Consider the following 23036-nt stretch of genomic DNA (forward strand, 5'->3'; position numbering starts at 1 on the left):
TGTGTCCGACAGCGGCTCCTTACTGGCTGGACAAACCTACGGACCTGGTGCTAGCCCCGGATGAGAACGGCCGCCTGGTGTGTCGGGCCAACGGGAACCCTAAACCTAACATTCAGTGGCTGATCAATGGACAACCTATAGACAGTAGGTGTAGCTGTTTCAGCCTTTTCATTCTTTCTATCTTTCTTTCATTCATTCAGGTTTCTGTGGTATTGTCCCTAAACCTGTCTATTGCAGGGGCCTGATTCCTTTCAATTTTTACATTGTATTGTCCTGGGATCTCTCAGAAACAGTATCCTAAAGTGCTATCATTCCCCCTTTCCCCAAAAGGCTCTCCTCCTAACCCGAGCAGACAGGTGCTGGGTGACACCATCCTCTTCCGCTCAGTGCAAATGGGAAGCAGTGCTGTTTATCAGTGCAACGCCTCCAACCAGCTTGGATACCTGTTGTCCAATGCCTTCGTCAGTGTTCTCGGTAAGACATGGAGGGTGGTTGGGCTGTGTGCTGATTTGAAAATGTCAATAGAAGCCAAATCACATTGGCTTGGAGCGGTATGCATCTTTATGCACTACCTTAGCATTACTCTTCAACAATTACAGCATCTCGGAAAATATAAATATGAGGGTATGAATGGATACTGATTATGATAAAGAAAGTAAATGCATTTTTCCCGTAAATCTACTTCTTTCATGTCAAAATGATAAAATTTGTATCAACTGTCCCTCCCTTATAGACATGCCTCCGAGGATGCTGGGCCCTAAAAACCAACTTATTAAAGTCATTGAGAACAACCGCACCTTTTTGGATTGTCCATTCTTTGGTTCCCCTCTGCCTGAACTACGCTGGTGAGAATTGAGCTTTTTTGCAAAGACATACTTTTGTTGGAATCATTCTACACAGATGCTTCCAGGTGAATAAACTAGTTCCTAATACCCTTTTTCTTTACCCTGGTGCTTGTGTTTTCATCATGTGTAGGTTTAAGAATGGACAGGGCAGTGGGCTGGATGGTGGTCAGTACCGTGTTTACATCAACGGCACCCTGGAGATCAAAAGGGCTCGAACAGAGGACGAGGGCACATACACATGTGTTGCCAACAGCATCCTGGGCACAGCCGAGAACCAGGTCCGCCTGGAGGTCAAAGGTCAGACATATCAATATTGCTGCACTCTGAGCAAACCTGAGAACTAAAGTCATCATCAATTACACAGTAACATATTGGTATGAAGATATCCTGTAACGATCTAACATGACTTGTATCTTGTGCAGTCGATATGTGCAGTAGCTATCAGCTCCTGCAGGTTTTATGACCTTTTATGACAAAACACGCCACAATTTTTGTGTGAAAACGATATGATTTCCTTTCCTTCTGCCAAATAACTTTCGGATGATATGCAAATCTTGTGTGCCTTTTATTAAATTGCCTTGCAAACAAACATTGTGAATGTATTTCAAAAATATCCATTGTAGCATTTGAGGTAGCAAGGCATTAAATGAAAAAAAAAAACAAGCCAACTAATCTACCAAGGCTGCCTTTCAAGTGGCAAGGACCCTTATCAGGCTTCTTGTGACTTCTTGTACAGAGGTGAGGAGTTCAGGGTGGATGTTTGAACATACACAACACAAGACTTTTAGCTTTATATAGATGTCATTTTTTGGTATTAGTATTTTCCTTACAGTATGAGAAGAAATGAATACTCAGATTTACATGGCCCTACAGACACTGTAAAGTGTATTGGTGTGAGTGTGCCTTTTTTGAAAGGACTGTACGATGTGCTGTTATCTGACACAAACTCATCTTCCACTGATATCCTGCATCCAGCTAAACATGAGTTCTTATGGTCTGTGTGTGTGTGTGTGTTTGTGTTCGTTTGTGTGTGTGTGTGTTTGTGTTCCTTTGCCCTTACTCATCCAACTCAGCGCAAACTCGTATAATCAGTTTCCCTGAGCACCAGTCAGCCATCAGGGGCTCCACAGCTCGTTTCAACTGTAAAGTGAAGTCGGATCCCAGCCTGCCTGTCACTGTGACCTGGACCAAGGATGACAAGGTTCTCTATCTAGGATGGAGGTAATGGCACTTAAAGGTGGCCTTAACACCCCTCATACATTATGAACATTTCTCATGCCCCTCTAAGAACAAAACAACACATATTTATACAGGTTGTAAATTAAAGGGATAGTTCATCCAAAATTTTGAATTCACTCATCTATTCACCACTATGCCGTTGGAGGGGTGGGTGAAGTGTTGGTGTCCACAAAACACTTCTGGAGTCTCAGAAGAAAATTTGTAGCAAACGAATATGATACAATTGAAATAACTAGCGACCTAAACTTCTGACTAATTAAAACAACGGCCTCCAACTCCCTCCATACTGCTCGCGTGGTCGCATCCAAGTGTCATATTCGACTTGAAACTAGGTAATTTACACCGTGTTTTAAGCCAAAAGGCAACTATCTTTCCTACTGAGAGGTAGACTTTCCATTTCTGTTGTTTTAAATACATTTGTATTTCTATATTTGTCTTCACTGAGTAATACATTTAAATTCATATTGCTTGTAATATAGATATTAGGTCAATCTTAAAGTTTATGTTAGTTTCACTAACATAAACTGTCAAGTTGCGCATAGTTCCACCGAACTCCTAAATAATACATACGCTTGATTATCCTCCAGAGCAAACAAAATCTTTTTGTTGTTGTTCAACTATGGTAAACAATCACTGTGTAGTTTTACTTTTAATACAGTCAAGAGTTTGTACTATGCTCAGATTAAATCATTTATGTGCTATCTTTGTTTCTCCCAGGCTGAGGAAGGATGATGAGTCACTGACCATCCCCAATGTGAATGAGGGTGATGAGGGAACATACACCTGCACTGTTAAATCTGAGATTGACCAGGACTCCGCATCTGCCCGCCTGACTGTGTTAGGTACATCACATACAGAGCAGTTCTGAAACAGTGGGCTTCAGTTCAAGTTAAAAAAAGCACTAGATCACCGAATTAAAACATTCAAGAAAAACAGTTTTAGTTTAATTACATAGTTGAATAAAAAAGGGTCACTAATAGGTGGACCCTGTTCTAGACCTGGACCCAGATGCTATCCAGTCCGGACCCAAACTTAGAACAGAAAAATCATTTAGAGTTGTCAAATTCTGATAAAGAAACTTGCTTTTCTAGCCTGTTTAGCGGCGTAGGAAACAGACCAGTTCAATGCATTGTAAATCATTTCATGTAGCACCACTCAGCCAATCAAACCTGAGCATACTGATGAACAGTCCTTGCAAAGTCAGTGGACAGGCCTGGACAGATGAGAGAAGGGCGAAAAGACAGGGAAAATTAACTCAGAGAAAAGTGAGAAAAGTAAATTCATATGGCCTGAAGAGAAGACAAAATAGTTTTTTATCAAGACTGAACAGACTCATGTTCTTTCATCCGACAGGCAGTTCAATAACATTTGTTCATGTGTTCTGAGAGTGTTGAGATTGTTAAATGCAGCAATGTGAAACAACACTACACCATTCTAGTATTTATTTTTGTACTTATTTATAATCCCTCCAGTTCAAATTGTTTTATATATTATTGCATCAAAGTTTCTTTGAACTGACAGTCACAATGATGTTGATACATCTATGTTTTAATATATATTGCAGTGAATCATAATAATATAATGATACATAGACACAATGATATTCTTGAAAATGTCTTTATTAGACCTCTCTCAATTTAAATTTAATACCCATGTACTTCTCAATTGTAAAAAAAAATTAAAACAAAAAAGATATTATTGGAAAGAGTATGCTGATTCCATGACTTACTTTTGCATTAGCATTGTATGCTATTGTACTCACACTCATAAAATAATCTACGTACACACACCTGATGAATACTGGATTAAGGGCTAGCCAAGACGTTAGTCATCATGTGGGAAAATTAAGACTGAATGTGCTTAAACTACTTGCATATACAAATTAACCTATAAATTGACCCAGTAATAGTTATAATACTCAAGATTTAAATGTAATGGAAAAAATGGAAAAAGAAAAGTAGGCTGACAAAGTTAACATACTGAAGACGAGGTCCAGTTTTTCAAAAAAATGTTTTCAAATGCAATTAATCACATACTTACCTCGCTTAGCTTGAACTCAACGTACTCCCACTGATACAACGGTTTGCATGCATTGTGTTGAGGTACTGCAGTGCTGTTTACAAAACTGCCAAAGTAAAGCTTTATTCATTCTGTGTGACCTGTGTTTTGACATGTGATACTGTGCAGTGGTTAAGAGTCACGGAAATAAGCCGAAAACAAAATTAATGCAAATTCAGCAAATATTACTTTTAAACTGGTTAATAAAGAGAGATTAACAGATCCTTCAGAAATGACCCAAATGTTTGTGTCTCTGTACTTTCTTGAGATTATGGACTTTTACTGTTGGGTTATTCATCTGCTGAGTTCTTAAAGTTTATGCTTTAATGATTTTGGCTTACAACTGTGACTCAGACCTTAATGCCAAAGTCTCATCTGTAAAAAACTTTTGCTTGCCAAGTGATCTAAATTAACATTAGTAAATTGTGTTCTAAATAACATGTTAACAGTTAACTTTCTTGCTGTTGATTGGCTGGTAGACTAACATGCAAACCTTTATATCCACTGCTTGGTCCTTGACCCAATCCCACAGAGGAAGCCTCCCTCAACCCCTCACTCTCTAGTGCCTTGCCTCCAGGTAACACATGGCTCAGGTGGAAGTCTTTGTTTGTCTTTTCTTTGCTGTTTTTATGCTGTTTTATGTTCTTAGGGTCTGACTTTTCTCTAACCTTGTCTTAACTTGTGCCTTTGTTACATTTTAATGATTATATTAAAACACTTTTAATGGGCGTTTTAATGGATATTATTTCCTTTTGTGCCAATTAATATTCTTTCCCAATTTGTGTTTGATGAGAGGAATTATTTTGATGCAGAATGGATTTTTAATGCATGCACCACAATCCATCCTGTCAAATAATTAACTCTCATATTAAGTCTGAAAATGTTTGCTGTTGATGCTATTAGTAGTGTAGACTTTCATATTTGTCTTAATTTCATTGTTGTATATAAGCGTGATTTCCTGAATTGTTCTCAATATATTTCTAGTTTTTGAGGCAATTGGGCATTTGTTATAAAATAACTAGGGCTGTCAAACGAATAATGTAATCAGATTAATCAGAGGGTAGCTGTGGGCATCTTAGACTTTGTTCTTTTTTGTTCTTTTGAAAAAAAACTAATATGGGAAGGTTGAATACAATTTTTTTCTTTTCTTTTTTTCAACAGCCAACCAAACCTTTACACAATTAAACTTGATTGTAAAATCTGAATCTGAGCCCATCTGTAGAAGCAGTGTTGAGCCAGTTCGCACTTAAGAAGAACGCGTTCCAAGTTCAGTTCATGCAGTTCATAGTTCATTTTTTATTGGGAGGATTTAGGTGACAAACGTGGGTTGGTTATGAATCGATGATGTCTGTGGGTCGCTCCGGTCACTTTAACACTGAGACCTGACTGTGAGTGTCAGGTCTCATGTTGTACTGAGCACATGTTGCGTGACGAGTCATTTTCATGATGTTTAAATGCAGCCTCATAAACTCTTGAGCAAATCAAACAAGCACTGAGTTACTTAATTTGCTCATCGGGTCCTGATAACTAGTGATGAGTGTCTATTAGTTCAAGTGAGAGCAGAGTGGAGGAGGACACAGAATGAGCTGATCACTGAGCAGCTGTGAGCAGTGCGTTTCACTGTTTTCCTACAAAGTCACTGACCAGCTGCTTAAGGTGAATGCTTTATGATCCCACTGTGTCCGTGCTCTGAGCGAATGAGTGAGGCAGGTATGGGTACTTGTAGCGGGTCATTCTGCGCATGCGTTAAATAAATTAATCGATCCACGTTAACGCCTTAATTTTGACAGCCCTAATAATAACCTATAATATTCTAATAATAAGTGTATTTTAACTCAATATTCAAGGACTGGCCATGAAATATATGACACTGTACAGTATGAGTGATGTGTTTTGCAGTATTGCAGCATCTATGTGTTAGACATGTCTGAGACTGATCATTCCCTGTTTCTCTGCAGACCGCCCAGACCCTCCCATGGATCTAGATCTGTCTGACCCAGCAGCCCGCAGTGTTCGTCTCACCTGGATCCCTGGAAATGATCACAGGAGTCCCATCACAGGTTTTTGTACAGACACTCTTCACACTCTCTTCTTGTACTTTCTGGGCTCTCCTGGACATCATTTGAAGGGTAAAAATGGCCTTTAATGGTCTCTTTTCACAAGCATACTCTTAAAGTCTATGAATGTAAATAGTGCAGCTTATCTCACAGTGCCCTCACATGGAAGTACAGTGTATCCTGTAGGCACACCAAGTAAAAGACAGGTTTGTAAGTTAGTTTCTGAAAGAAAGGATGAAATAAAAATTCTCATTTCAAAGCAAATTGGATACATTTTAACAGACCATAATTATAATCCATCTGACAGATGAGGTCTATTACTAATAAAGTATTAAATATAATCTGTATAATGCATCTCATTAATTCGTTATGGTGTTTTAACAAATTTCAGAGTAGAGGGGATGAAATGACACGATACAGGAATGCATAAAGCCAAAATTGCAGGTGGTCCCCAACTGGTGCATGAGGGGACTTTAAGATCCCAGACAACATTGTGAACCCCATCATAACCTCATAGTCCCAAATTTCAAGTGTTTAAATGGTGAGTGTTCTGCCTTTTCTCATGACACGTGTGTGTCTCTGCAGAGTTCTTGGTCCAGTTTGAGGAGGACCGCTGGGAGCCAGGCAGGTGGCAAAACCTGTCCACTTACCCTGGAGACCTCAACTCTGTCATCCTGCAGCTTGCCCCATTTGTCAACTACCAATTCAGGGTCGTTGCCATTAATTCAGTTGGCCAGAGTCAGCCCAGCCGTCCCTCACCAAGATACAAGACCAGTGGAGCAGGTGAGAAGCACGACAAACTCATCTTCAATCATATTTGTCTTTACAGACACTTTTGCTGGCTAAATATATCTTGCCTGCCTCCTCATCAAGGACAATCATGATCTTGTTCATCAAGAGCTTTTATTCCTATTTTAAAAAATCCGTCAATAATAATGATAAAACACCAGCTTCTTCTTTGAGATAGGATAGACAACAGATTCTTGCAAACACAATCCGGAAAGCCCAAGGTCATAAATCTGCATCTTTTGTTGAAGCTGATTAAGATGATGAATTTTTTTATGTTAAAACAAGCTCCAGATGTAATTACCAGAGGTCTTAGAGGATGGGGCTCCAAGAAGGACAACATGGAGATCACTTGGGAGGTAAGTCATGTACAATGCAAGAAATTACATCCTGTGAGTGTATTCAACTCACCGCCTGCTGACTGTAAATAGAAATACAAAACAGAAAAGTGTAGCTTCTGGAGACCAGCTGGAAACAAGAATCAATAAAACACATGCGACGTGGTATTTTTTTTTAAACTCGGTTGTTGTTAAGGAAGACACTACTTTAAAAGTAAAGCTGAATCTGTCCAGCCGAAGTAGTTTTCGTATGCTGCCTAAAGCTCTGGGACTGTAATTTTACAGGCTGCCTACTTCTTACCTTGTTTTTACTTATACTTGTCCCTAATGACTGGCACTTAGCATGGTGGTAAAATGTTTACTATTGTTGCCTCAAGGCAGCATGGTTCCTGGTTCGAAGCCTGGTTTGGTCGTGTGGAGTATTTATGTGTGTTTTCTCCAGGTACTCTGGCTTCCTCCAACAGTCCAAAGACATGCAGATTGGGGTTTTGGTAGCTCTAAATTGACTTAAGGTGCGAATGTGAGTGTGAATGCTTGTTTGTCTGTGATGGTGGCCTTTTGAAACACTGGAGACCTGTCCAGGATGCACCCCAGTTCTGACCCAATGTCAGCTGGGATTGGCTCAAGTTCCTCCTGTGACCCTCAAAGTATAGGCAGTATAGATAATGGCTGGATGGACTGGCACTCACTCAACAGACAACACCAAGCTGTCCCTTTTCTGGCATGTTCAGTTGAAAAGGATCCAAACTCCTCTACCGAGAGGAACATTTTTTTAGGATTTATCTGAATGATAATAAAAGGCCACGATGTCTTCCTTTATGAAGGCTGACTGGTTCTGTTTTCATTTTTTTGATAGCACAAGGTTGTTCAGACATTTATAGACATTAATTGCATATTAAGCATACGCTGCATAAAATACAGTGGACCAGCCACGTTCAGAGTGTTCGTCCTCTAACCAGAAGTTTGGCGGTTCAATCCCAGTCTTCCTCATTCCGCATGCTGTCCTTAGCAAGGTACTGAACCGCAAATTGTAGAAAAGTGCTTATAAATCAGTAGAGTGGTCATCAAGACTAAAAAAAGCGCTATAAAAATACAGACCATTTGCCAATGGGCAATTTAGAGTCTTTAAGAACATTTAACCTAATCTGCATGTCTTTAGACTGTGGGTGGAAGCTGAAGAACCAGGAGAAAACTCACGCAAACAAAAGTAAAACTTCATATTCATACACTTATTTATGGCCCGATATGAAATTTATAAAAGATGATTGACTGTAAATAAATGTGTTATAAATGCCAATACATGTGCTTGACTAATCACAATCACAATCTCAGCAGTATAGCATTTAAATAGCATCAATAATGTACATAAATATTAATTAAAAATAAAACTTGAACACTTGAAAGGGCATCAAGGTGTAATCACAGAAACTTACTTTGGAAAAATATGTTTGACTTTGATTACTTAGTTTGGTCCGTTTTCCCATACAATAACATGGAGGGGGCTGCGATTATGACCTATACTGCGAGCATCAAGGGGCAATCAAGATGTTTGGGCTTAACTTTTGGAACGTGTTATGTCGTCTATCTCTATGTACTGTTTATGGCTCAAAAAAAATCAATTTGTAAGATCAACAAAATTTCCCTTCCGGGTAAACTTGCAGATTCACACTGCAGGAAAGTATTAGTACTAATAAACTGTATAAAACGGAAACTTTAAGGAGCTTCACACTTTTATTGTTGCCATAAAAAGTCAATCTCTCTGTGTCAGACTAATTTTATAATTTTATTCCATAATTATATATTTAAATACCTTTTATTTGTAGAAGTATCACATCAGCATCTGCTCTTCAATCAGTTTGTAGTCACATTCAGATTTGTCTTTCCTTCAGCCACTGCTTGATCTGGAGAGAAATGGTCCAAATCTACAATACAACGTGTGGTGGAGACGGAGGGATGTGGGGGAAGAGTGGAGTAATGTGACCACAGAGGGGTCCAAACATATCGTCCACAACACAGAAACCTATGTGCCTTATGAGATCAAAGTCCGGGCCAGAAATGATTTTGGCCCAGGACCTGAGTCTAATGTGGTCATTGGATACTCTGGAGAGGACAGTAAGTAGATATACACAAGATATAATATTTTTGAAAGACAGACAACACCATCATTGATTTATTGATTTATACAAATAGCTTTTAATGAAGCGGGTTGATTTTTAAGACTTTATAAGTGCAGCAGAAACACCTCAGCACAAACAGAACTGTCTGACTTTTAACAGATTCTGTGAAACATTCTTATTTTTTTGTGTTCAGAGCCCACAGATGCTCCCACTGACTTTAGGGTATCAAAGGTCGACAGCACCAAAGCAAACATCCACTGGAAGTCTGTGGACCCAAACTCTGTCCAGGGAGAGTTCAAAGAGTACAAGGTGAGAAGAGCTGCATTTTTTGTAATAAAACGCACTGCAGAGTTTGTCTAGAAAATTTTGCATGGTATTTTCTTCTGTTGTTCCCTTCATTATTTCTTAAAGTTTCTTTTGTTTTAATCTCCTCACCCCCTCTGTACCTTTTACCTGTTAACCCCTTTCTTCTTCTTCCTTCTCCCAGCTGTATTACTGGCGTGAGTCCAGTATTGTCCCACATTTGATGGTCAGTAAGAAGAATAAGACCAAAGGGATCTACAGCACCACGTCCGAGCCATCTGGCATCCTAACTGACCTGGTGCCCTACTCTAAATACAAGATGTTTATAGTTGTGGCCAACAGCCGCTTCGAGGGCCCTCCCAGCAACACTGTGGAGTTCTCCACCAAGGAGGGAGGTAAGGATGGCAGCTGTTCAATCAGTGTATTACATCACAAATCACATATCTATAGGTTTCTTAAGGGACATTTTGAATCCAGTATGTAGATATCCTGCCTTTTGCCATATTTTTACGCCTTTGTTACTTTAGCCACGAAATTCCTGTTCCTTCCATTAAACCTCGAGTGGAATTACATAAACCATTAAAAGTCAGTATGGCAGTGCCAATCACACAAACGCTTGGTATGTCTTTAGTACGTTAATGTAATAGCAGCAGGACCATCTACAGGACTTTACATTTTGAGATATATTTTGACCCAATTGATTGTCTATTTACCTAGAGAGCGTGTGAGTATTAATGCCAGTAAAAGTGCCACTAGTGTCAGTTGTTTCTTCTCTTTACAAATGTTTACATGTATGCATATACAGTCCCCGATGCTCCAAGGTTCTTCAGGATCAACAGGAGGAGTTTTGACACTATCTACTTGGAATGGGATAAACCTTTGGAGCCAAACGGCATTCTTACTGGATATCAGCTCAAATATCAAACAGGTTGGTTGCTCCAATGTTCAAACAAGTACTGATGGTGGCGAGGAATTGATGTAAGAACTCTAAATATTAGTTTTTCTTAGGTTTGGGAATTTGTCATATTCCTAATATATCTCAGGGAAATTGGTGAAACAGATCTTCATTAAACCAGTATTAGTCTTTTATATTGACTGCTAATTTGGAAGTGAAAACAAAGCTGAAGCTTCTTACATTATTATTATTACATCATACACAACTTCAGTATGTAGTAGTGAGGTGGATGAACGGGAAAGGATCCAAAAGATCTCACAGAAAGTATGGGTAACAACTGGAAGCTTACTTATTGCGTTTGTGTGTGTGTGTGTGTGTGTGTGTGTGTGTGTGTGTGTGTGTGTGTGTGTGTTTAGTCAATGGCTCCAGGGTGGGTCGACAACAGCTGGAGACTTTTCTTCCAAATATGACAGACTTCACCCTCCGCCTGCCAGATCGATCTACCCGCTATAAGTTCTTACTGTCAGCGCTCACACAGGTGGGAGCAGGAGAGGTCTTCGCTGAGGAGTCCCCACACTTCACCAATGAGGGTGAGTCCAATGAGTGTTTCCATAAAATTTCATACATATATACGCTTGCAAAATCCCTGTAAGCTGCAGAGGTTTAAGTAATTCGATTATGAGGCACACCTGACTAAAACTAACATGATATCTCATGCAGCAATTTTGCATTTAAAGAAATTAATAATGTTCAAGCTTAATTAAAATTGTTACAGAGGAGTGTTGACTCTACTGCATGGTAATTTTGGAGGATGTTAGTGGTGCTGTTTATATTATTGAGGCTAGTCAGAAGTAAAACAAAATGCAAGATAGTTTACAGCAGCAATAACTACATATATATATATATACTACATTATTTTTAAATACATTTATCATTTAAAGATGGATTCTTTCACATCACTCTATTATGTTTCATTTGTTTTACATTTTGATTTTTAAATGATGAGGCAAAATATATATATCATATATTTTTCTTACTGTGCAGGATCCCCCTTTTTTTTTGACAAACTGTTTTTTTTTTTAATCAAATTATATATTTATGTGGCATTTTTTAAGATTTCTATCGGCAGTGTAAACCACTGGATTTTGGGTAGAATGTTACAGATGGTGTAGAGGTAAGGTAAAGACTTGGAATTTGCTTAAAATATTTAATCCAGGAATTTTAAAATTTCAAAAGTTTGATAGAGTTTATGATGAGTTTTCCTTACTCATAGTGTATTCAGCATTCTAAAGAACAGGAAACTGATCTTCAGCTTCTCATGTGACTTTGTAAAAGACAAACTCTAACCATTTACCTACATCGGAACTTGGTTGGTTAGAAAGTGTGCATACATTGTGAGTCTTGTTTTGTAAATCACTGGAGGCCGTATGTATGTGTGAGTGTGTGTCTGTGTTTGAGAGAGGGAGAAATAAACAGAAAGTGAGAAGGGCTGTAGCCCTTAAGCAAACACAGGTCTCTTTCTGTATGACATTAAATGGAGAAGAGGAGAAGGAGCTGGTGTTTCACAATCTTTCTCTCTCCAGCCCGTTCTCTCTCTCTCACACACACACACACACACACACACACACACACACACACACACACACACACACACACACACACACACTGATTAAAATCAGCCAGTGACCCTCTGGTGTCTCAAGTGGTATCTGCCCACCCACATAGTTTTGATTTTATTCTTCAAGGTTTAAAGATATCAACCTCTGAGATATTCGAATTAACCTCTAGTCAACTCCAGTAGATCTGAAATAAATAGGACCTGATGGTTCTTTCGACTTGATTCTTTTGAAAAAAAACTATGTCCCCTGTAATTCTGGGCAGACTTCATAAGAAACAGTTTTTAAATGGCATAGGGTAGTACATATAAAAACATTCAACACAAACTGAAGAAAACTGTTAGATAGTGGAAAGCAAGAGAATCTGTTGAATTGAACTTCCAGTCATTCTTGTTGACTCTCTCTCTCTCTCTCTCTCTCTCTCTCTCTCTCTCTCTCTCTCTCTCTCTCTCTCTCTCTCTCTCTCTCTCTCTCTCTCTCTCTCTCTCTTTGTTCTTGTTGTTGGCAGATAATTTTACTGATACTACAGGTCTAGGTAATGGGGAATGAGAACCACAGCCTGTTTGCTTGTCGCAACCCCCCCCCCTCAAAACACACACCATCAATCTCTGTCTTTCTATCCATCTAAAACACTCAGCAGCAGTGCAGTCCACCTTCACGCCCCTATTGTGTCGTTTAGATCTAGCCCCTGCCGCTCACACCAGTAGAGCTGCTGAATTTGTGTCGATCACTTTGGGTTTACATTTTTCACCTTTCAACTCTTAGTCAAATGAAACTTAACACAGACACCATTTTAATATATAGAGTCTGACCAATGAGACCTGTTTATGTAAACATTCTGGAGCACATTTAGAAGTTAGGTTTATTAAATCTCCAGTGTCAATCTGGGGACGATTAAAGCTTGAATCTACCATCCCTGTAAACACTATATTGAGTGGCAGAGCAATTATTAATACCACAATAATGACAAGCAAGTTATTAATGATCTCACACTGTAAGAGAAGAAAACATCACAACAATCAGTAGCATAACTGCGGGTTGGTTCAGGGGTCACCTGCTCCCCAGGAATAACTTTCGGCTTTATCAAGGAGGAAAGTTAACCTAAAAGTTGGTGTCTGCCTCCCAAACCCAATCTAAAAGCTGTTTCCACAAGGGAGGAGCCTGGTAGTTAAAGGCTCTACCTCCCATTCTACTCTTAAGAAACTCTAAGAACCAAAAGTGAACCTGTATTTAGGAAATGAAGTGATCTACTTGGACAATAAGGATCTCTGAACTCTTTGAGATATGATTGGGCTTAGTCATTCAATGTCAGGAGTTATACTGCAATACTATAGTATTAGTATGTCAGCTACTTGTCAACAGATCCAGCTGATCAAACTCTGCAGTCATTTTTTAAGTTTGTGATTTATTTGTAGATTACTTCCTATCTGGATGAGTTTAAACTTAAATGAAAACATTAAACATACTAATAATCACTTATCAGAAGTGACCCAACCTGTAATTATGTGTTCATTATTCCGTCAATTGACTCTTAAAGACACGAAATCATCATATTTATTATTATTATATTAAATTGAGAACAGGTCAAAGCTCCAACTTAGAACAGACCAGACTGAGTTTTTAATCTTGGACTGAACTACTGTTGTTCTTTCTTTTCTCATCCGCTTCTCCTCATCTCTCCTCTTTATGTTAAACTGCTGTTTGTCTGCTTACATGTGCTGTCAGAGACTGAATAAGCCCACTGACCATGCTCAGGTCATCATTGGTTTTAAATGCTGTAGGTTACTCTCTAAATCCTTTCTAATGAACGGGATATACATTGATTGAGCTCAATTACAGTATGCAACTGTATAACACACTGGGTATATTGCATACTTCACACCCTCAAATTGTTTTGTATCATTATCCACTAAGTGGGCTTCATAGTTCACCCTGAGAGATGCTGCACAATCTTCCTTTGCTCTTTTCTTAACTTTCAACCTTTGATTTCTGAGCCAGTCCGTGACGGTGCACTTTTACAATTCTATCTCACAGCATCACTCCTCCTGTCTGCTATGCGACACAAGTTAGTCTTGTGTTGCAACATATTTATATACAATATATACTTATTTAAACATCTACATGTTTAAATGTTTTTTTTTCACTCACTGTCATTGGATACAATGTCATAAAAATGCTGCTGTTTTGGGCGTGTGTTTTTGCGTGCGTGTGTGCATTGGTGTGGGGTGGAAAGGAAATTCCTTTCCTCACACTAGAATGTAAAGACTTTGGAAACATTTTGATGAATCATGCGACCTGGTGAGTGTGCCATGGAGGACAGACAAACAAAATTCCATCGGCAGTTGGTTTGTTTGCTCACTCAATAGCTTGATTGTCTTGCTTCAGAGCTTTTTCAACACTCATATCACTCTGGCATCTTTATCCATCGCTTGTTCACTCAGTCAGTTATACACACTGGGAATAACAGGTAAGGTGTCATGAAACCTGGGGCGGCTGATATTTCCATTATCCCGGAACACTTCATCCCTAGCAAGGTGACTTAAGGGCATGTTTGGCATCCAGCATGATGATACAAGCATGTTGTATGAGGGAGATTTTTGGGTTGCTGCGTCAGTAGCGGGATTCTTCACTGGCTGAAAAAGACCTCAGCTTCAAGGTACTGTAAAAGTGAACAACTTTTCAAGTGGAAATCATTGGAAAATGATGTGCTGTTTACGAGCCTGAGGTTGGCCATCGTGTCTCTTAAGTCAGTTACTACAAACAACATTGTATTGCACTTCAAGTCTGAAGGGCACTCACTGCAAATGGCATCATCATCAAAGAGGTAACACCAAATGATGCCACCGGGGGATATTCTTTCATAATTTACGTCATTTTTCTGTGGCTCATCAATAGCCTATTGTTACATGATGAGTAGTAGAGAATGGTACTTTTTTGAGTGCCACTTAAATGCAATGACAAGAAAAAAAGTATAGTCCTAAGCCTGGGAGCTTAAGGCTCTACCTCCTGTTCTACTTCTGTATTTAGGGATCAAGGAGATCTTTTGGAATATTAAGGGGATATGAGCTCTACAATATATTTGTATTCTTAATGCTTTAATCATTTGCATCATCTTCAAAGAGTAAATGACAGATGTGTAATATTATCAATTGTCCTCTTGGTGGCAGTGGCCTCTAAGTGTCTGTGTGTCGTATGCAATATTTGGGTTATCTCAATAGAGATGAAGTGAAAGACACCAAGTGAAAACTGAAATCAGTTCTTGACTGATGATGATTCCAGTGTGTGTGACGTATGTTGTGTGAAATGTGATGGGCAGGATGATTAAGTGCAGCCCCTGGGGAAATCGTGGAACTGTGTTTCATCTCTGCGCTTCATTGACTTTCTCCTATGTGTGTCAGTGCGTGAGTCAGTGTGTGTGTGTCAGTGTGTGTCTGCCTGTTTGATGATCCTATGGCTTGTTTAACCCTCTGCTCTCTCCCACCTCCTCCCTTGTAGTCAACCTTACAGACGCCTCTGTCGCTTCAACTTTCACTCCCACTCCTCCTCCTCTCGCATCTATTCCTTCTACTACCATGGCTCCTACAACCATGGCTCCTACAGCCATTAGCACCTCAACTACTACCACTCCTAAAGCTACAACTTCTCCTTCTACTACTACGTCTACTACAACAACTCCTACTACCACCACCACTGCAACTGAGGCAACAACCACCATCACACCTCCTGTGCTAGTCACCACCAGGCGTACCGATCAGAATGTGTTGGGTACATGCTGTTGCCCCATTGTGGTTTTAACCGTCTTTGTTGTATTTAAGTTGATCTTGAATGGCAATTTAATTTATGAATATCATAAGACAATTGCCTTCTCCCAACTGACGAAATCAGGAAATCAGGGCTGCATTCCGATAAGCTGTGCTGTACCTACTGCACAAACAGTGGGGAATTACTTCAGAATATTGGGATGTAGCCAGCAACTATCCTCTGAGTCTGGGACTGAGAATCCCAAATGTATTTTGCATTAAATGGATGATTGTAACGTTTTTGGATAGTATACCCTTTACACTTTGTAATTGAAGAGCTACATATTTCAAGTTCAGTTCGCCATTTTATTCTAGTTTTTTCTAGTTTAATTAGCTTTGGAACTCACTCAAAACCTAAAGTAAATATTGCAATTACACCTTTCATGAATTGAAAAATCCTCTGGAACTTGACTGTGGGTGAATTTTCTGTCCATGAACATTTCTACTTTGGGTTTGAGAGGACCATGTTCAGCATCAGTCCTAACCTGGACAACTATTCCCTTAGTGATAGTACCATACATAGTTCTAATTGGAGCTCTGTGTGACGCTGTTGTAACTGTGCCCTCTTTACCCCCTGCTTGTGACCTTTAACCCCCCCCCCCCCCCGCCACCCCTTGTGTAGTGGCCCCTGAGTGGCAGATCTTGGATCTGACGGTGGAGCCTAACAGTAACTACGCTAACGTCAGCTGGAGACACAACTTCCCGGCCGGCAGCAGCGAGTTTGTGCTAGAGTTCACACTGGACAGTAAGAGACCAGACCAAGCCCACCTTGAGTTATCAACATCTAGCGCTGAACTTATTAATGAGTAAACCAAAACTATAGTAGTGAGATATCAGTGGATATACAATATTTTGCTAAGTACAAAGAGTAGGAGCAAACAGACGTTTTTTTTCAGCAAGCAGGCAAAATTTCAAAAATTATCTGTCATTTATTAAATTAAAACCCGCTTTAATTTAAAAGTTGCACTCATCAAAATTTTTTATAGACAATTATTGAAATGACAAATAATTGAATTAAATTTTATTTGACCAATTGTAGTTTCCATCTTCTATAGTTTGAGTGAATTGACAATTATTTGCAAACATTTTATCCACAAATTCAAAAAACTAAAAGGATTAAAATGCTTGTAAAAGCTTATATTTTATGTTGTCACTTCCAATCTAAAGATTTGTTTAGTGTGTTTCACAGGAGACTCTAGAACATTCTCTTAAACATCACTGGTTGAATACTGCTCGGCCCATCTTTATTTATGAAGTTCACATTAGATTTCCTTTTTCCTGCATCTCTGATCATATTCAGTGCTTTTACCAGCATTTGATCATGATTGACATGATCAGAGGTCCCTTTACAGAAAAGTACATACAATCTAATATACTCACAAAGCAACAGAGCAAGAGTAGGAAAAACAGAATGCAAGAAAGGAATGCGAAAATAAAGAGAAGGACAAAAAAAAAAATTATATTAAATAGGCTTTTACAGCTCTTCTATCATAACAGAAGATCTCTCACAAAACAAAACCTTTAACTGTAGCAGTAACTGCTGTCACATTGGCCTGTTGTTTTTTATCAGCTTTTCACTTGAGGATGTGACATTGGTAGTTAATGATTCACTTCTCAGTTTGAGCTTAAATGTGAAATATACTGGAGTCTGTGTATCTGTGTCTTTCTTGCACTCTTTCTGTCACTTCTTGATGTTAGAAATTTTGTTAATCATCATAATTTCTCTACCTCCTGTGCAGTCCACCATCACAATAGTTTCCTTTCAACATGCTGCCTGGCTTTGAATGGCTCTAGTTTAAACAGCACTGTCAGTGGGCTGTTGGGATTGCTATTGCTGAATTGTTTGAGTAACATCTTCATGCTTCTATAATCACTTTCTCTTCTTTTGGATTGGGTGTTTATTTTGAAGTCAGCTTATTTTAAACACATTCTCCCTTCTTTACTGGTTGAGATTGAACAAGCCACTGTCTTTAGAGTCTCTGGCCATTTCTCCCAATTCAACACTCGATGAGCTATCATTAAGGACCGAAAGAATGAAGGATGTGTTATTCATGTACTTGGGCAGTGGCTGAAATTCTTAATGATGTCTGAATGTTCATAGAAAGAGAAAGGGTGCGGGGGGGGATACGGGTTCTTCAAAGTCAAATCTAATAGCTTTGACTCAGAAAAGAGTGCCATCACCCTCCCCACCACCACCACTTCCCATCTTAACCCCTTCATTCTTCCTCTTTCTTCCTGACTGTAGACTTGTGTAACCATTGCCCTTCCAGGCAAAAATTGCAGCCACTTTTTAACCATTAATAATGGGGGAACATAACCCCCCATATTATTTGTGCTTTTAATTGCTATGTTAGCATTTGGTCATAATATCATCCAAGAAATTCATAAACACTGAAAGCATCATTTATTTTTTATCAACTCTGAAAAGCTGCTATTTGAAAGTGTCTAAATATTGTAGACTTGCCTTAATTTCTCATTCTCCATTATTTTGTAAATATGTCCTCCTAAATTTAAATATGTGAGTATGTTAATACCTATTGACATTTAATTTCCTTCAAGTTCACTCCAAGTCATCTTCATATGTTCAAGAAAAAGTACATCTCACTCTAGAATACACACTTGTTCCCATCCTTCTTTCGCTCTGCCATTTCTAATAATATTTGTTAAAATGGTTACATCAGGGGCAGATCCAGGGGTGAGGCCAGGGGGGAGCTGGACCCAAAGTCACCCTATCCTGTCATTAGTCTTTAAAATATATTGTCACTTACCAACAATACTAACACTCAAGATGACAATTTGTTTGAAGTACACAATGTGGTTAGACAAGGAGTAATTTTCAAAATATAACCACCAATATCTTGCTTTGCTCAAAGCTATAGAGCTAACAGTGAAAAAGGAATGACCTAAATATGTAACTTACTGTATCAGTTGTGTATGTTGAATGTTGGCCATAAAATTGGTATCTGATTTAGAAAAATCCGAGATCCACCACTGGGTTACACAAGCTAAAAATACACCTTGTTATCACCTAGTACATCAGAACAGACAAACCAAACACAGGACTTTCATGTAAGATGTGACCTGAAGGTAGGAACGTGCACAGACATTTTGTGGGGCAGGGGTTCAAGTTAGAAAAAAAGGAACTTCTCATAATTATTTTATAAAAGAATGTTCTAAGACAAAAAGATAATCTAGGACCACATCTCTGACTTACTTACCAATTATTTTAATACCCTCGCACTCAAACAAACAGATGGATTTGAACACAGAGACAATAGTCTTCTTTATTATTCACAAGGTTTATCACACGAGCAGCAACAACAAAGGAAACTATGCCACAATGTGCATGTTTTCTATACTTCTTTAGTGTTTAGAATATACAATAACTGACTGCACCAAGGAGAGAGGAACATAGTGAAGTTTGAATTTTCAAAAGTTGCACTAATAATTTGTTTATTTATGCACATGACAATAAATCCTCAGACTTCTTTCCTTGGTATTGAAATAAATAACACTTCAAAATAAAAAAAAAATTTCAAACACACTGAAAGATTGTTCTCAACATAAAGATGCAAACCAACATACCCTACAAACTGCTGTTGAGTTGCAACTATTAGGGAATTCAGCTCTCCTCTCCAAGTTATTTAGTTAATTTTTCTGGAAAAAATGTATGTTGATAAATAATAAATGAGAAAATGCAAAAATACAGCAACTTAATTGAAATCATCCGAAAAAGGTTTTTAAAGTTTGGAATACATTTTATAAAAGAAATTGGGCATTTTGCTGCAGCCATTATTATAATGAATTGTTTGATTACTTTTTAGTGTTACAACTAAGTTAACCCTCAGCTTCTATAGCCAAGCAGAATACTGAATTGCCTGAAAACATGAATGATCCAATAGTTTATTATTATTATTATTATTACAATTACCAAGGACGCACACACACACACACACACACGCACACAAATATACACACACACACACACACACAATAACTGCTGGTGACAAGGACTTAGTTCAGTGTACCTACAATTCCCTCCTTTCACATTTGAGGGAGGGCTGTACGTATCATGTATTGATCAAGATTTATCAGCGTACAACAAACTAGTAGAATGAGTAGTTATTAATGAGGAGCCGGCAATCAATCTATCTAAAAACTTTTCACAAATACACAAATTAGTGTATTTTAATTAGTTATACCCTTATTTGCTTATCAAGGTTGCGATTGTGATAACATCATTAGTAGTTTTTGTCTTTTGGCTAATTAGCTGTAAACTGGAGGCACTGGAAGCTGAGTCCTTTGTTCATCACCATTCAGTTGCCCTTGAACTTTACATCTTCACCACTCAATCCTAAACACTAAACCTTTAAGGACTTTGCATGTGTTATTCACAATTGAACCATCATTTTGTCTCTTTTTTCTGTCGCATCCTGGAGATTTTTTAGTCATCTGTATTTGTAGTTTTTTTCTGTATATTGTTGAGTTGTTTGCAGTACACGTGGTCAGACTGATGACGATGAATTTGCCTGTGTTGTGTCTATTTGCATGTGTTTTCTTAAGTTGCAGTGCTTTGAGCTCCCTGGGCTGCTCTCTTCTCTGCATTGACCTGAAAACATAAAAATCACTATAACAATACTAAATATCAGCCATGGCCATTTTCATAGTACTTCATTTATTAATTATTGAAAAAGAGGCTCTTCGCTTATTTCAACAATTGCCATTTTGTTTGGTGGGTTTGAAGACTGGTAGTTAATAGCATGGCATTGATATGAAAACTGTTGGTTGACTTCAGTGTTGTTAAATGGTTGCTAGCATGGTGCATGATGTCACCACCAAGTGCTGCCTTCTCCTCTCACCTCAGGGTCATGCTCATAGCTTGGCCATGTCATGACCGACATGTCTTTTTGCAGGAAAGACGCGGGTTGTAGTCGCTGTATGATTAATTGAGACGAACAATGCTTTGCCACTTTAGCCCCTGATGTTACACAAGGAAGTTCTGCTGCAGTCAAAATCAATCAATTCTATGTGGTTCAAACATGATAAAGACCCAGTTTGAACACCAAAGTGGTGGTTTTGCCAGGAAGACCTGCTCCTTGTGCTTCTCTTCTCCTTTGCTCCATTTCTTAGATGAAATTTCTGTGGAGAGTTAGTCACTAAATATAGTCTCTGAACCCTAAAAGAGGAGAATGATCCTGAATGTCAGCTGAATTAAGCTTCAAAGTTTTGCTTCTCATCCATTTGGCGTAATGACTAGAAGTTTTCAATAGCAACATGTGTTTGCTTCTGTACTGTACAGAGATGAATAAATCATATTGATTGAGGTTGGGCACTGCATTGTTATCAGTCTCAATTCACGTCACCAACCCTGCTATCACTCAGAGAAAAATCCCTTCAAAACATTGTGATGCTGTGATCTTCAGTAGAAAACACAGGCATAATTGTGGTATGAAGGCCACACCCCCGGAGTGTGATTGGCCTCTTTCTTGTGTCTCCAAGGCAACAAGACGGAGAAAACAGTACGAGTGAATCAACAGCCCCCCATTAGAGTGGCGGATCTGATCGCAGGTGCCACGTACCGTCTGAGGGTTTACTCCCATGAATTCAACAGCATCAGCAGCAATTATTTCACCTTTAAGACCCAAGCAGGTGAGACCACACCAGGCTAGGTGGAACCAGTGTTCCTGCCAGGTGGGCTACTCTGGGAGCAAGTCTGTCAGTAGTAAAATGTCAACTGAGTAAAAGCTTGGTGACTTCTTAAGGTTTTGCTATTTTACAACATGCATGTTCTTCCAAAAGTAACCTCCAGTCAATTACGAGAAGGCATTTCACTCTTCTGTATGTGGGCCCCACCAACTTCAACTTGTTTGTGTTTATGAGCTTTATCTATAAGAATGTTGTTAACATGTCAAGAAAATACACGCCTACTGTAAGTTCTTATATTTGTTTGTACATAATAGGTAGAAAAAGTATATTTAATGCATCAAGATCTTCATCTTGAGACAGCACACACTACAGCTCATGTACTGTCCGTGTAATATCAATTTAACATTATAATCCAAATGTCATCATTAACTAGATCATATATACAAAATACACATGGAGGGAAACATAATATGTGTCCTGTCATTACATCCCTTACATTTTATAAGAAATTATAGATCTTAGTCTAGCTAATGTGCTGTGGTGTCTTTGGGTTCCAGTTGGTTCCCCTGAAAAAACTGTGTTTTGCTTTGTTACTTTGTTTAATACTTGTCAGGCTAGTTACAAGCTGTTAACATGTAAAAATAGCTTTTCCCATCAGCCACCTACTGCTTGATATGATAGGTTAACAACAATCCTCAGTTCTACTGGAGCTGAAGGTTACCCCATGGCCATCACCACAACTGCTTGGTCTGATCTGCCATATGAGACTTATGATTGTAACGACAGTGTTGACAAGAATTTGTACATTGTTACAAATGCTGCTGCAAATACCTTTGCCTTTATTTTATTCTAATCCATTCAAAGTATTTGCATTATTTATGTTGGACTGAAACCTTGTCTTGAGAGTAACAATCATCTTTCACACCAAAACTGTGTCTCCCACACTTCTCTGAGAAGATAAGTGCCTTATTTTTATGGATGAGATTCTGTGTACAACTGAATCTTGGATATGAGCTGAGGAAATGCTGGTTCTGAGTTGAATGCTTTGCAATGTGAATCGATTGTCTGGTTTGTTTGCTCTGACTCATTATGGCTCTGAGAATGACTCACTGTGTTTCAACTCTTCCCTCTCCCTCTGCCCCACCCTGTGTATGTGCTCTATGTATGTCTCCAGCTTATATAGACCAAGTAGACATCGCCACTCAGGGTTGGTTCATCGGCTTGATGTGTGCCATTGCCCTCATCATATTGATTCTCCTCATCGTCTGCTTCATCAAAAGGAGTCGTGGTGGCAAATATCCAGGTGAGACCTGACACTGGGGCTTTGATACCAGTA

The 23036-nt window shown here is 38.8% G+C and overlaps 1 protein-coding gene across 1 annotated transcript in view; it reads left to right on the forward strand.

Moving 5' to 3' along the window:
- nfasca (neurofascin homolog (chicken) a) overlaps positions 1–23036 on the forward strand; it is a 52417-nt gene that overhangs the window by 18699 nt on the left and 10682 nt on the right. Inside the window, exons 10-29 of the mRNA XM_061069902.1 lie at positions 13–144; positions 331–474; positions 734–845; positions 976–1142; positions 1919–2066; positions 2802–2926; positions 4675–4719; positions 6101–6202; positions 6785–6982; positions 7274–7344; positions 9213–9435; positions 9634–9749; positions 9928–10138; positions 10549–10671; positions 11055–11228; positions 12763–12789; positions 15750–16019; positions 16677–16799; positions 21554–21703; positions 22875–23003. Coding sequence (XP_060925885.1) covers positions 13–144; positions 331–474; positions 734–845; positions 976–1142; positions 1919–2066; positions 2802–2926; positions 4675–4719; positions 6101–6202; positions 6785–6982; positions 7274–7344; positions 9213–9435; positions 9634–9749; positions 9928–10138; positions 10549–10671; positions 11055–11228; positions 12763–12789; positions 15750–16019; positions 16677–16799; positions 21554–21703; positions 22875–23003 — 2790 coding nt within the window. The remainder of the gene's footprint in view (positions 1–12; positions 145–330; positions 475–733; positions 846–975; positions 1143–1918; positions 2067–2801; positions 2927–4674; positions 4720–6100; positions 6203–6784; positions 6983–7273; positions 7345–9212; positions 9436–9633; positions 9750–9927; positions 10139–10548; positions 10672–11054; positions 11229–12762; positions 12790–15749; positions 16020–16676; positions 16800–21553; positions 21704–22874; positions 23004–23036) is intronic.

Source organism: Limanda limanda, chromosome 4, assembly GCF_963576545.1.
Source record: "Limanda limanda chromosome 4, fLimLim1.1, whole genome shotgun sequence".
Lineage (NCBI taxonomy): Eukaryota > Metazoa > Chordata > Actinopteri > Pleuronectiformes > Pleuronectidae > Limanda > Limanda limanda.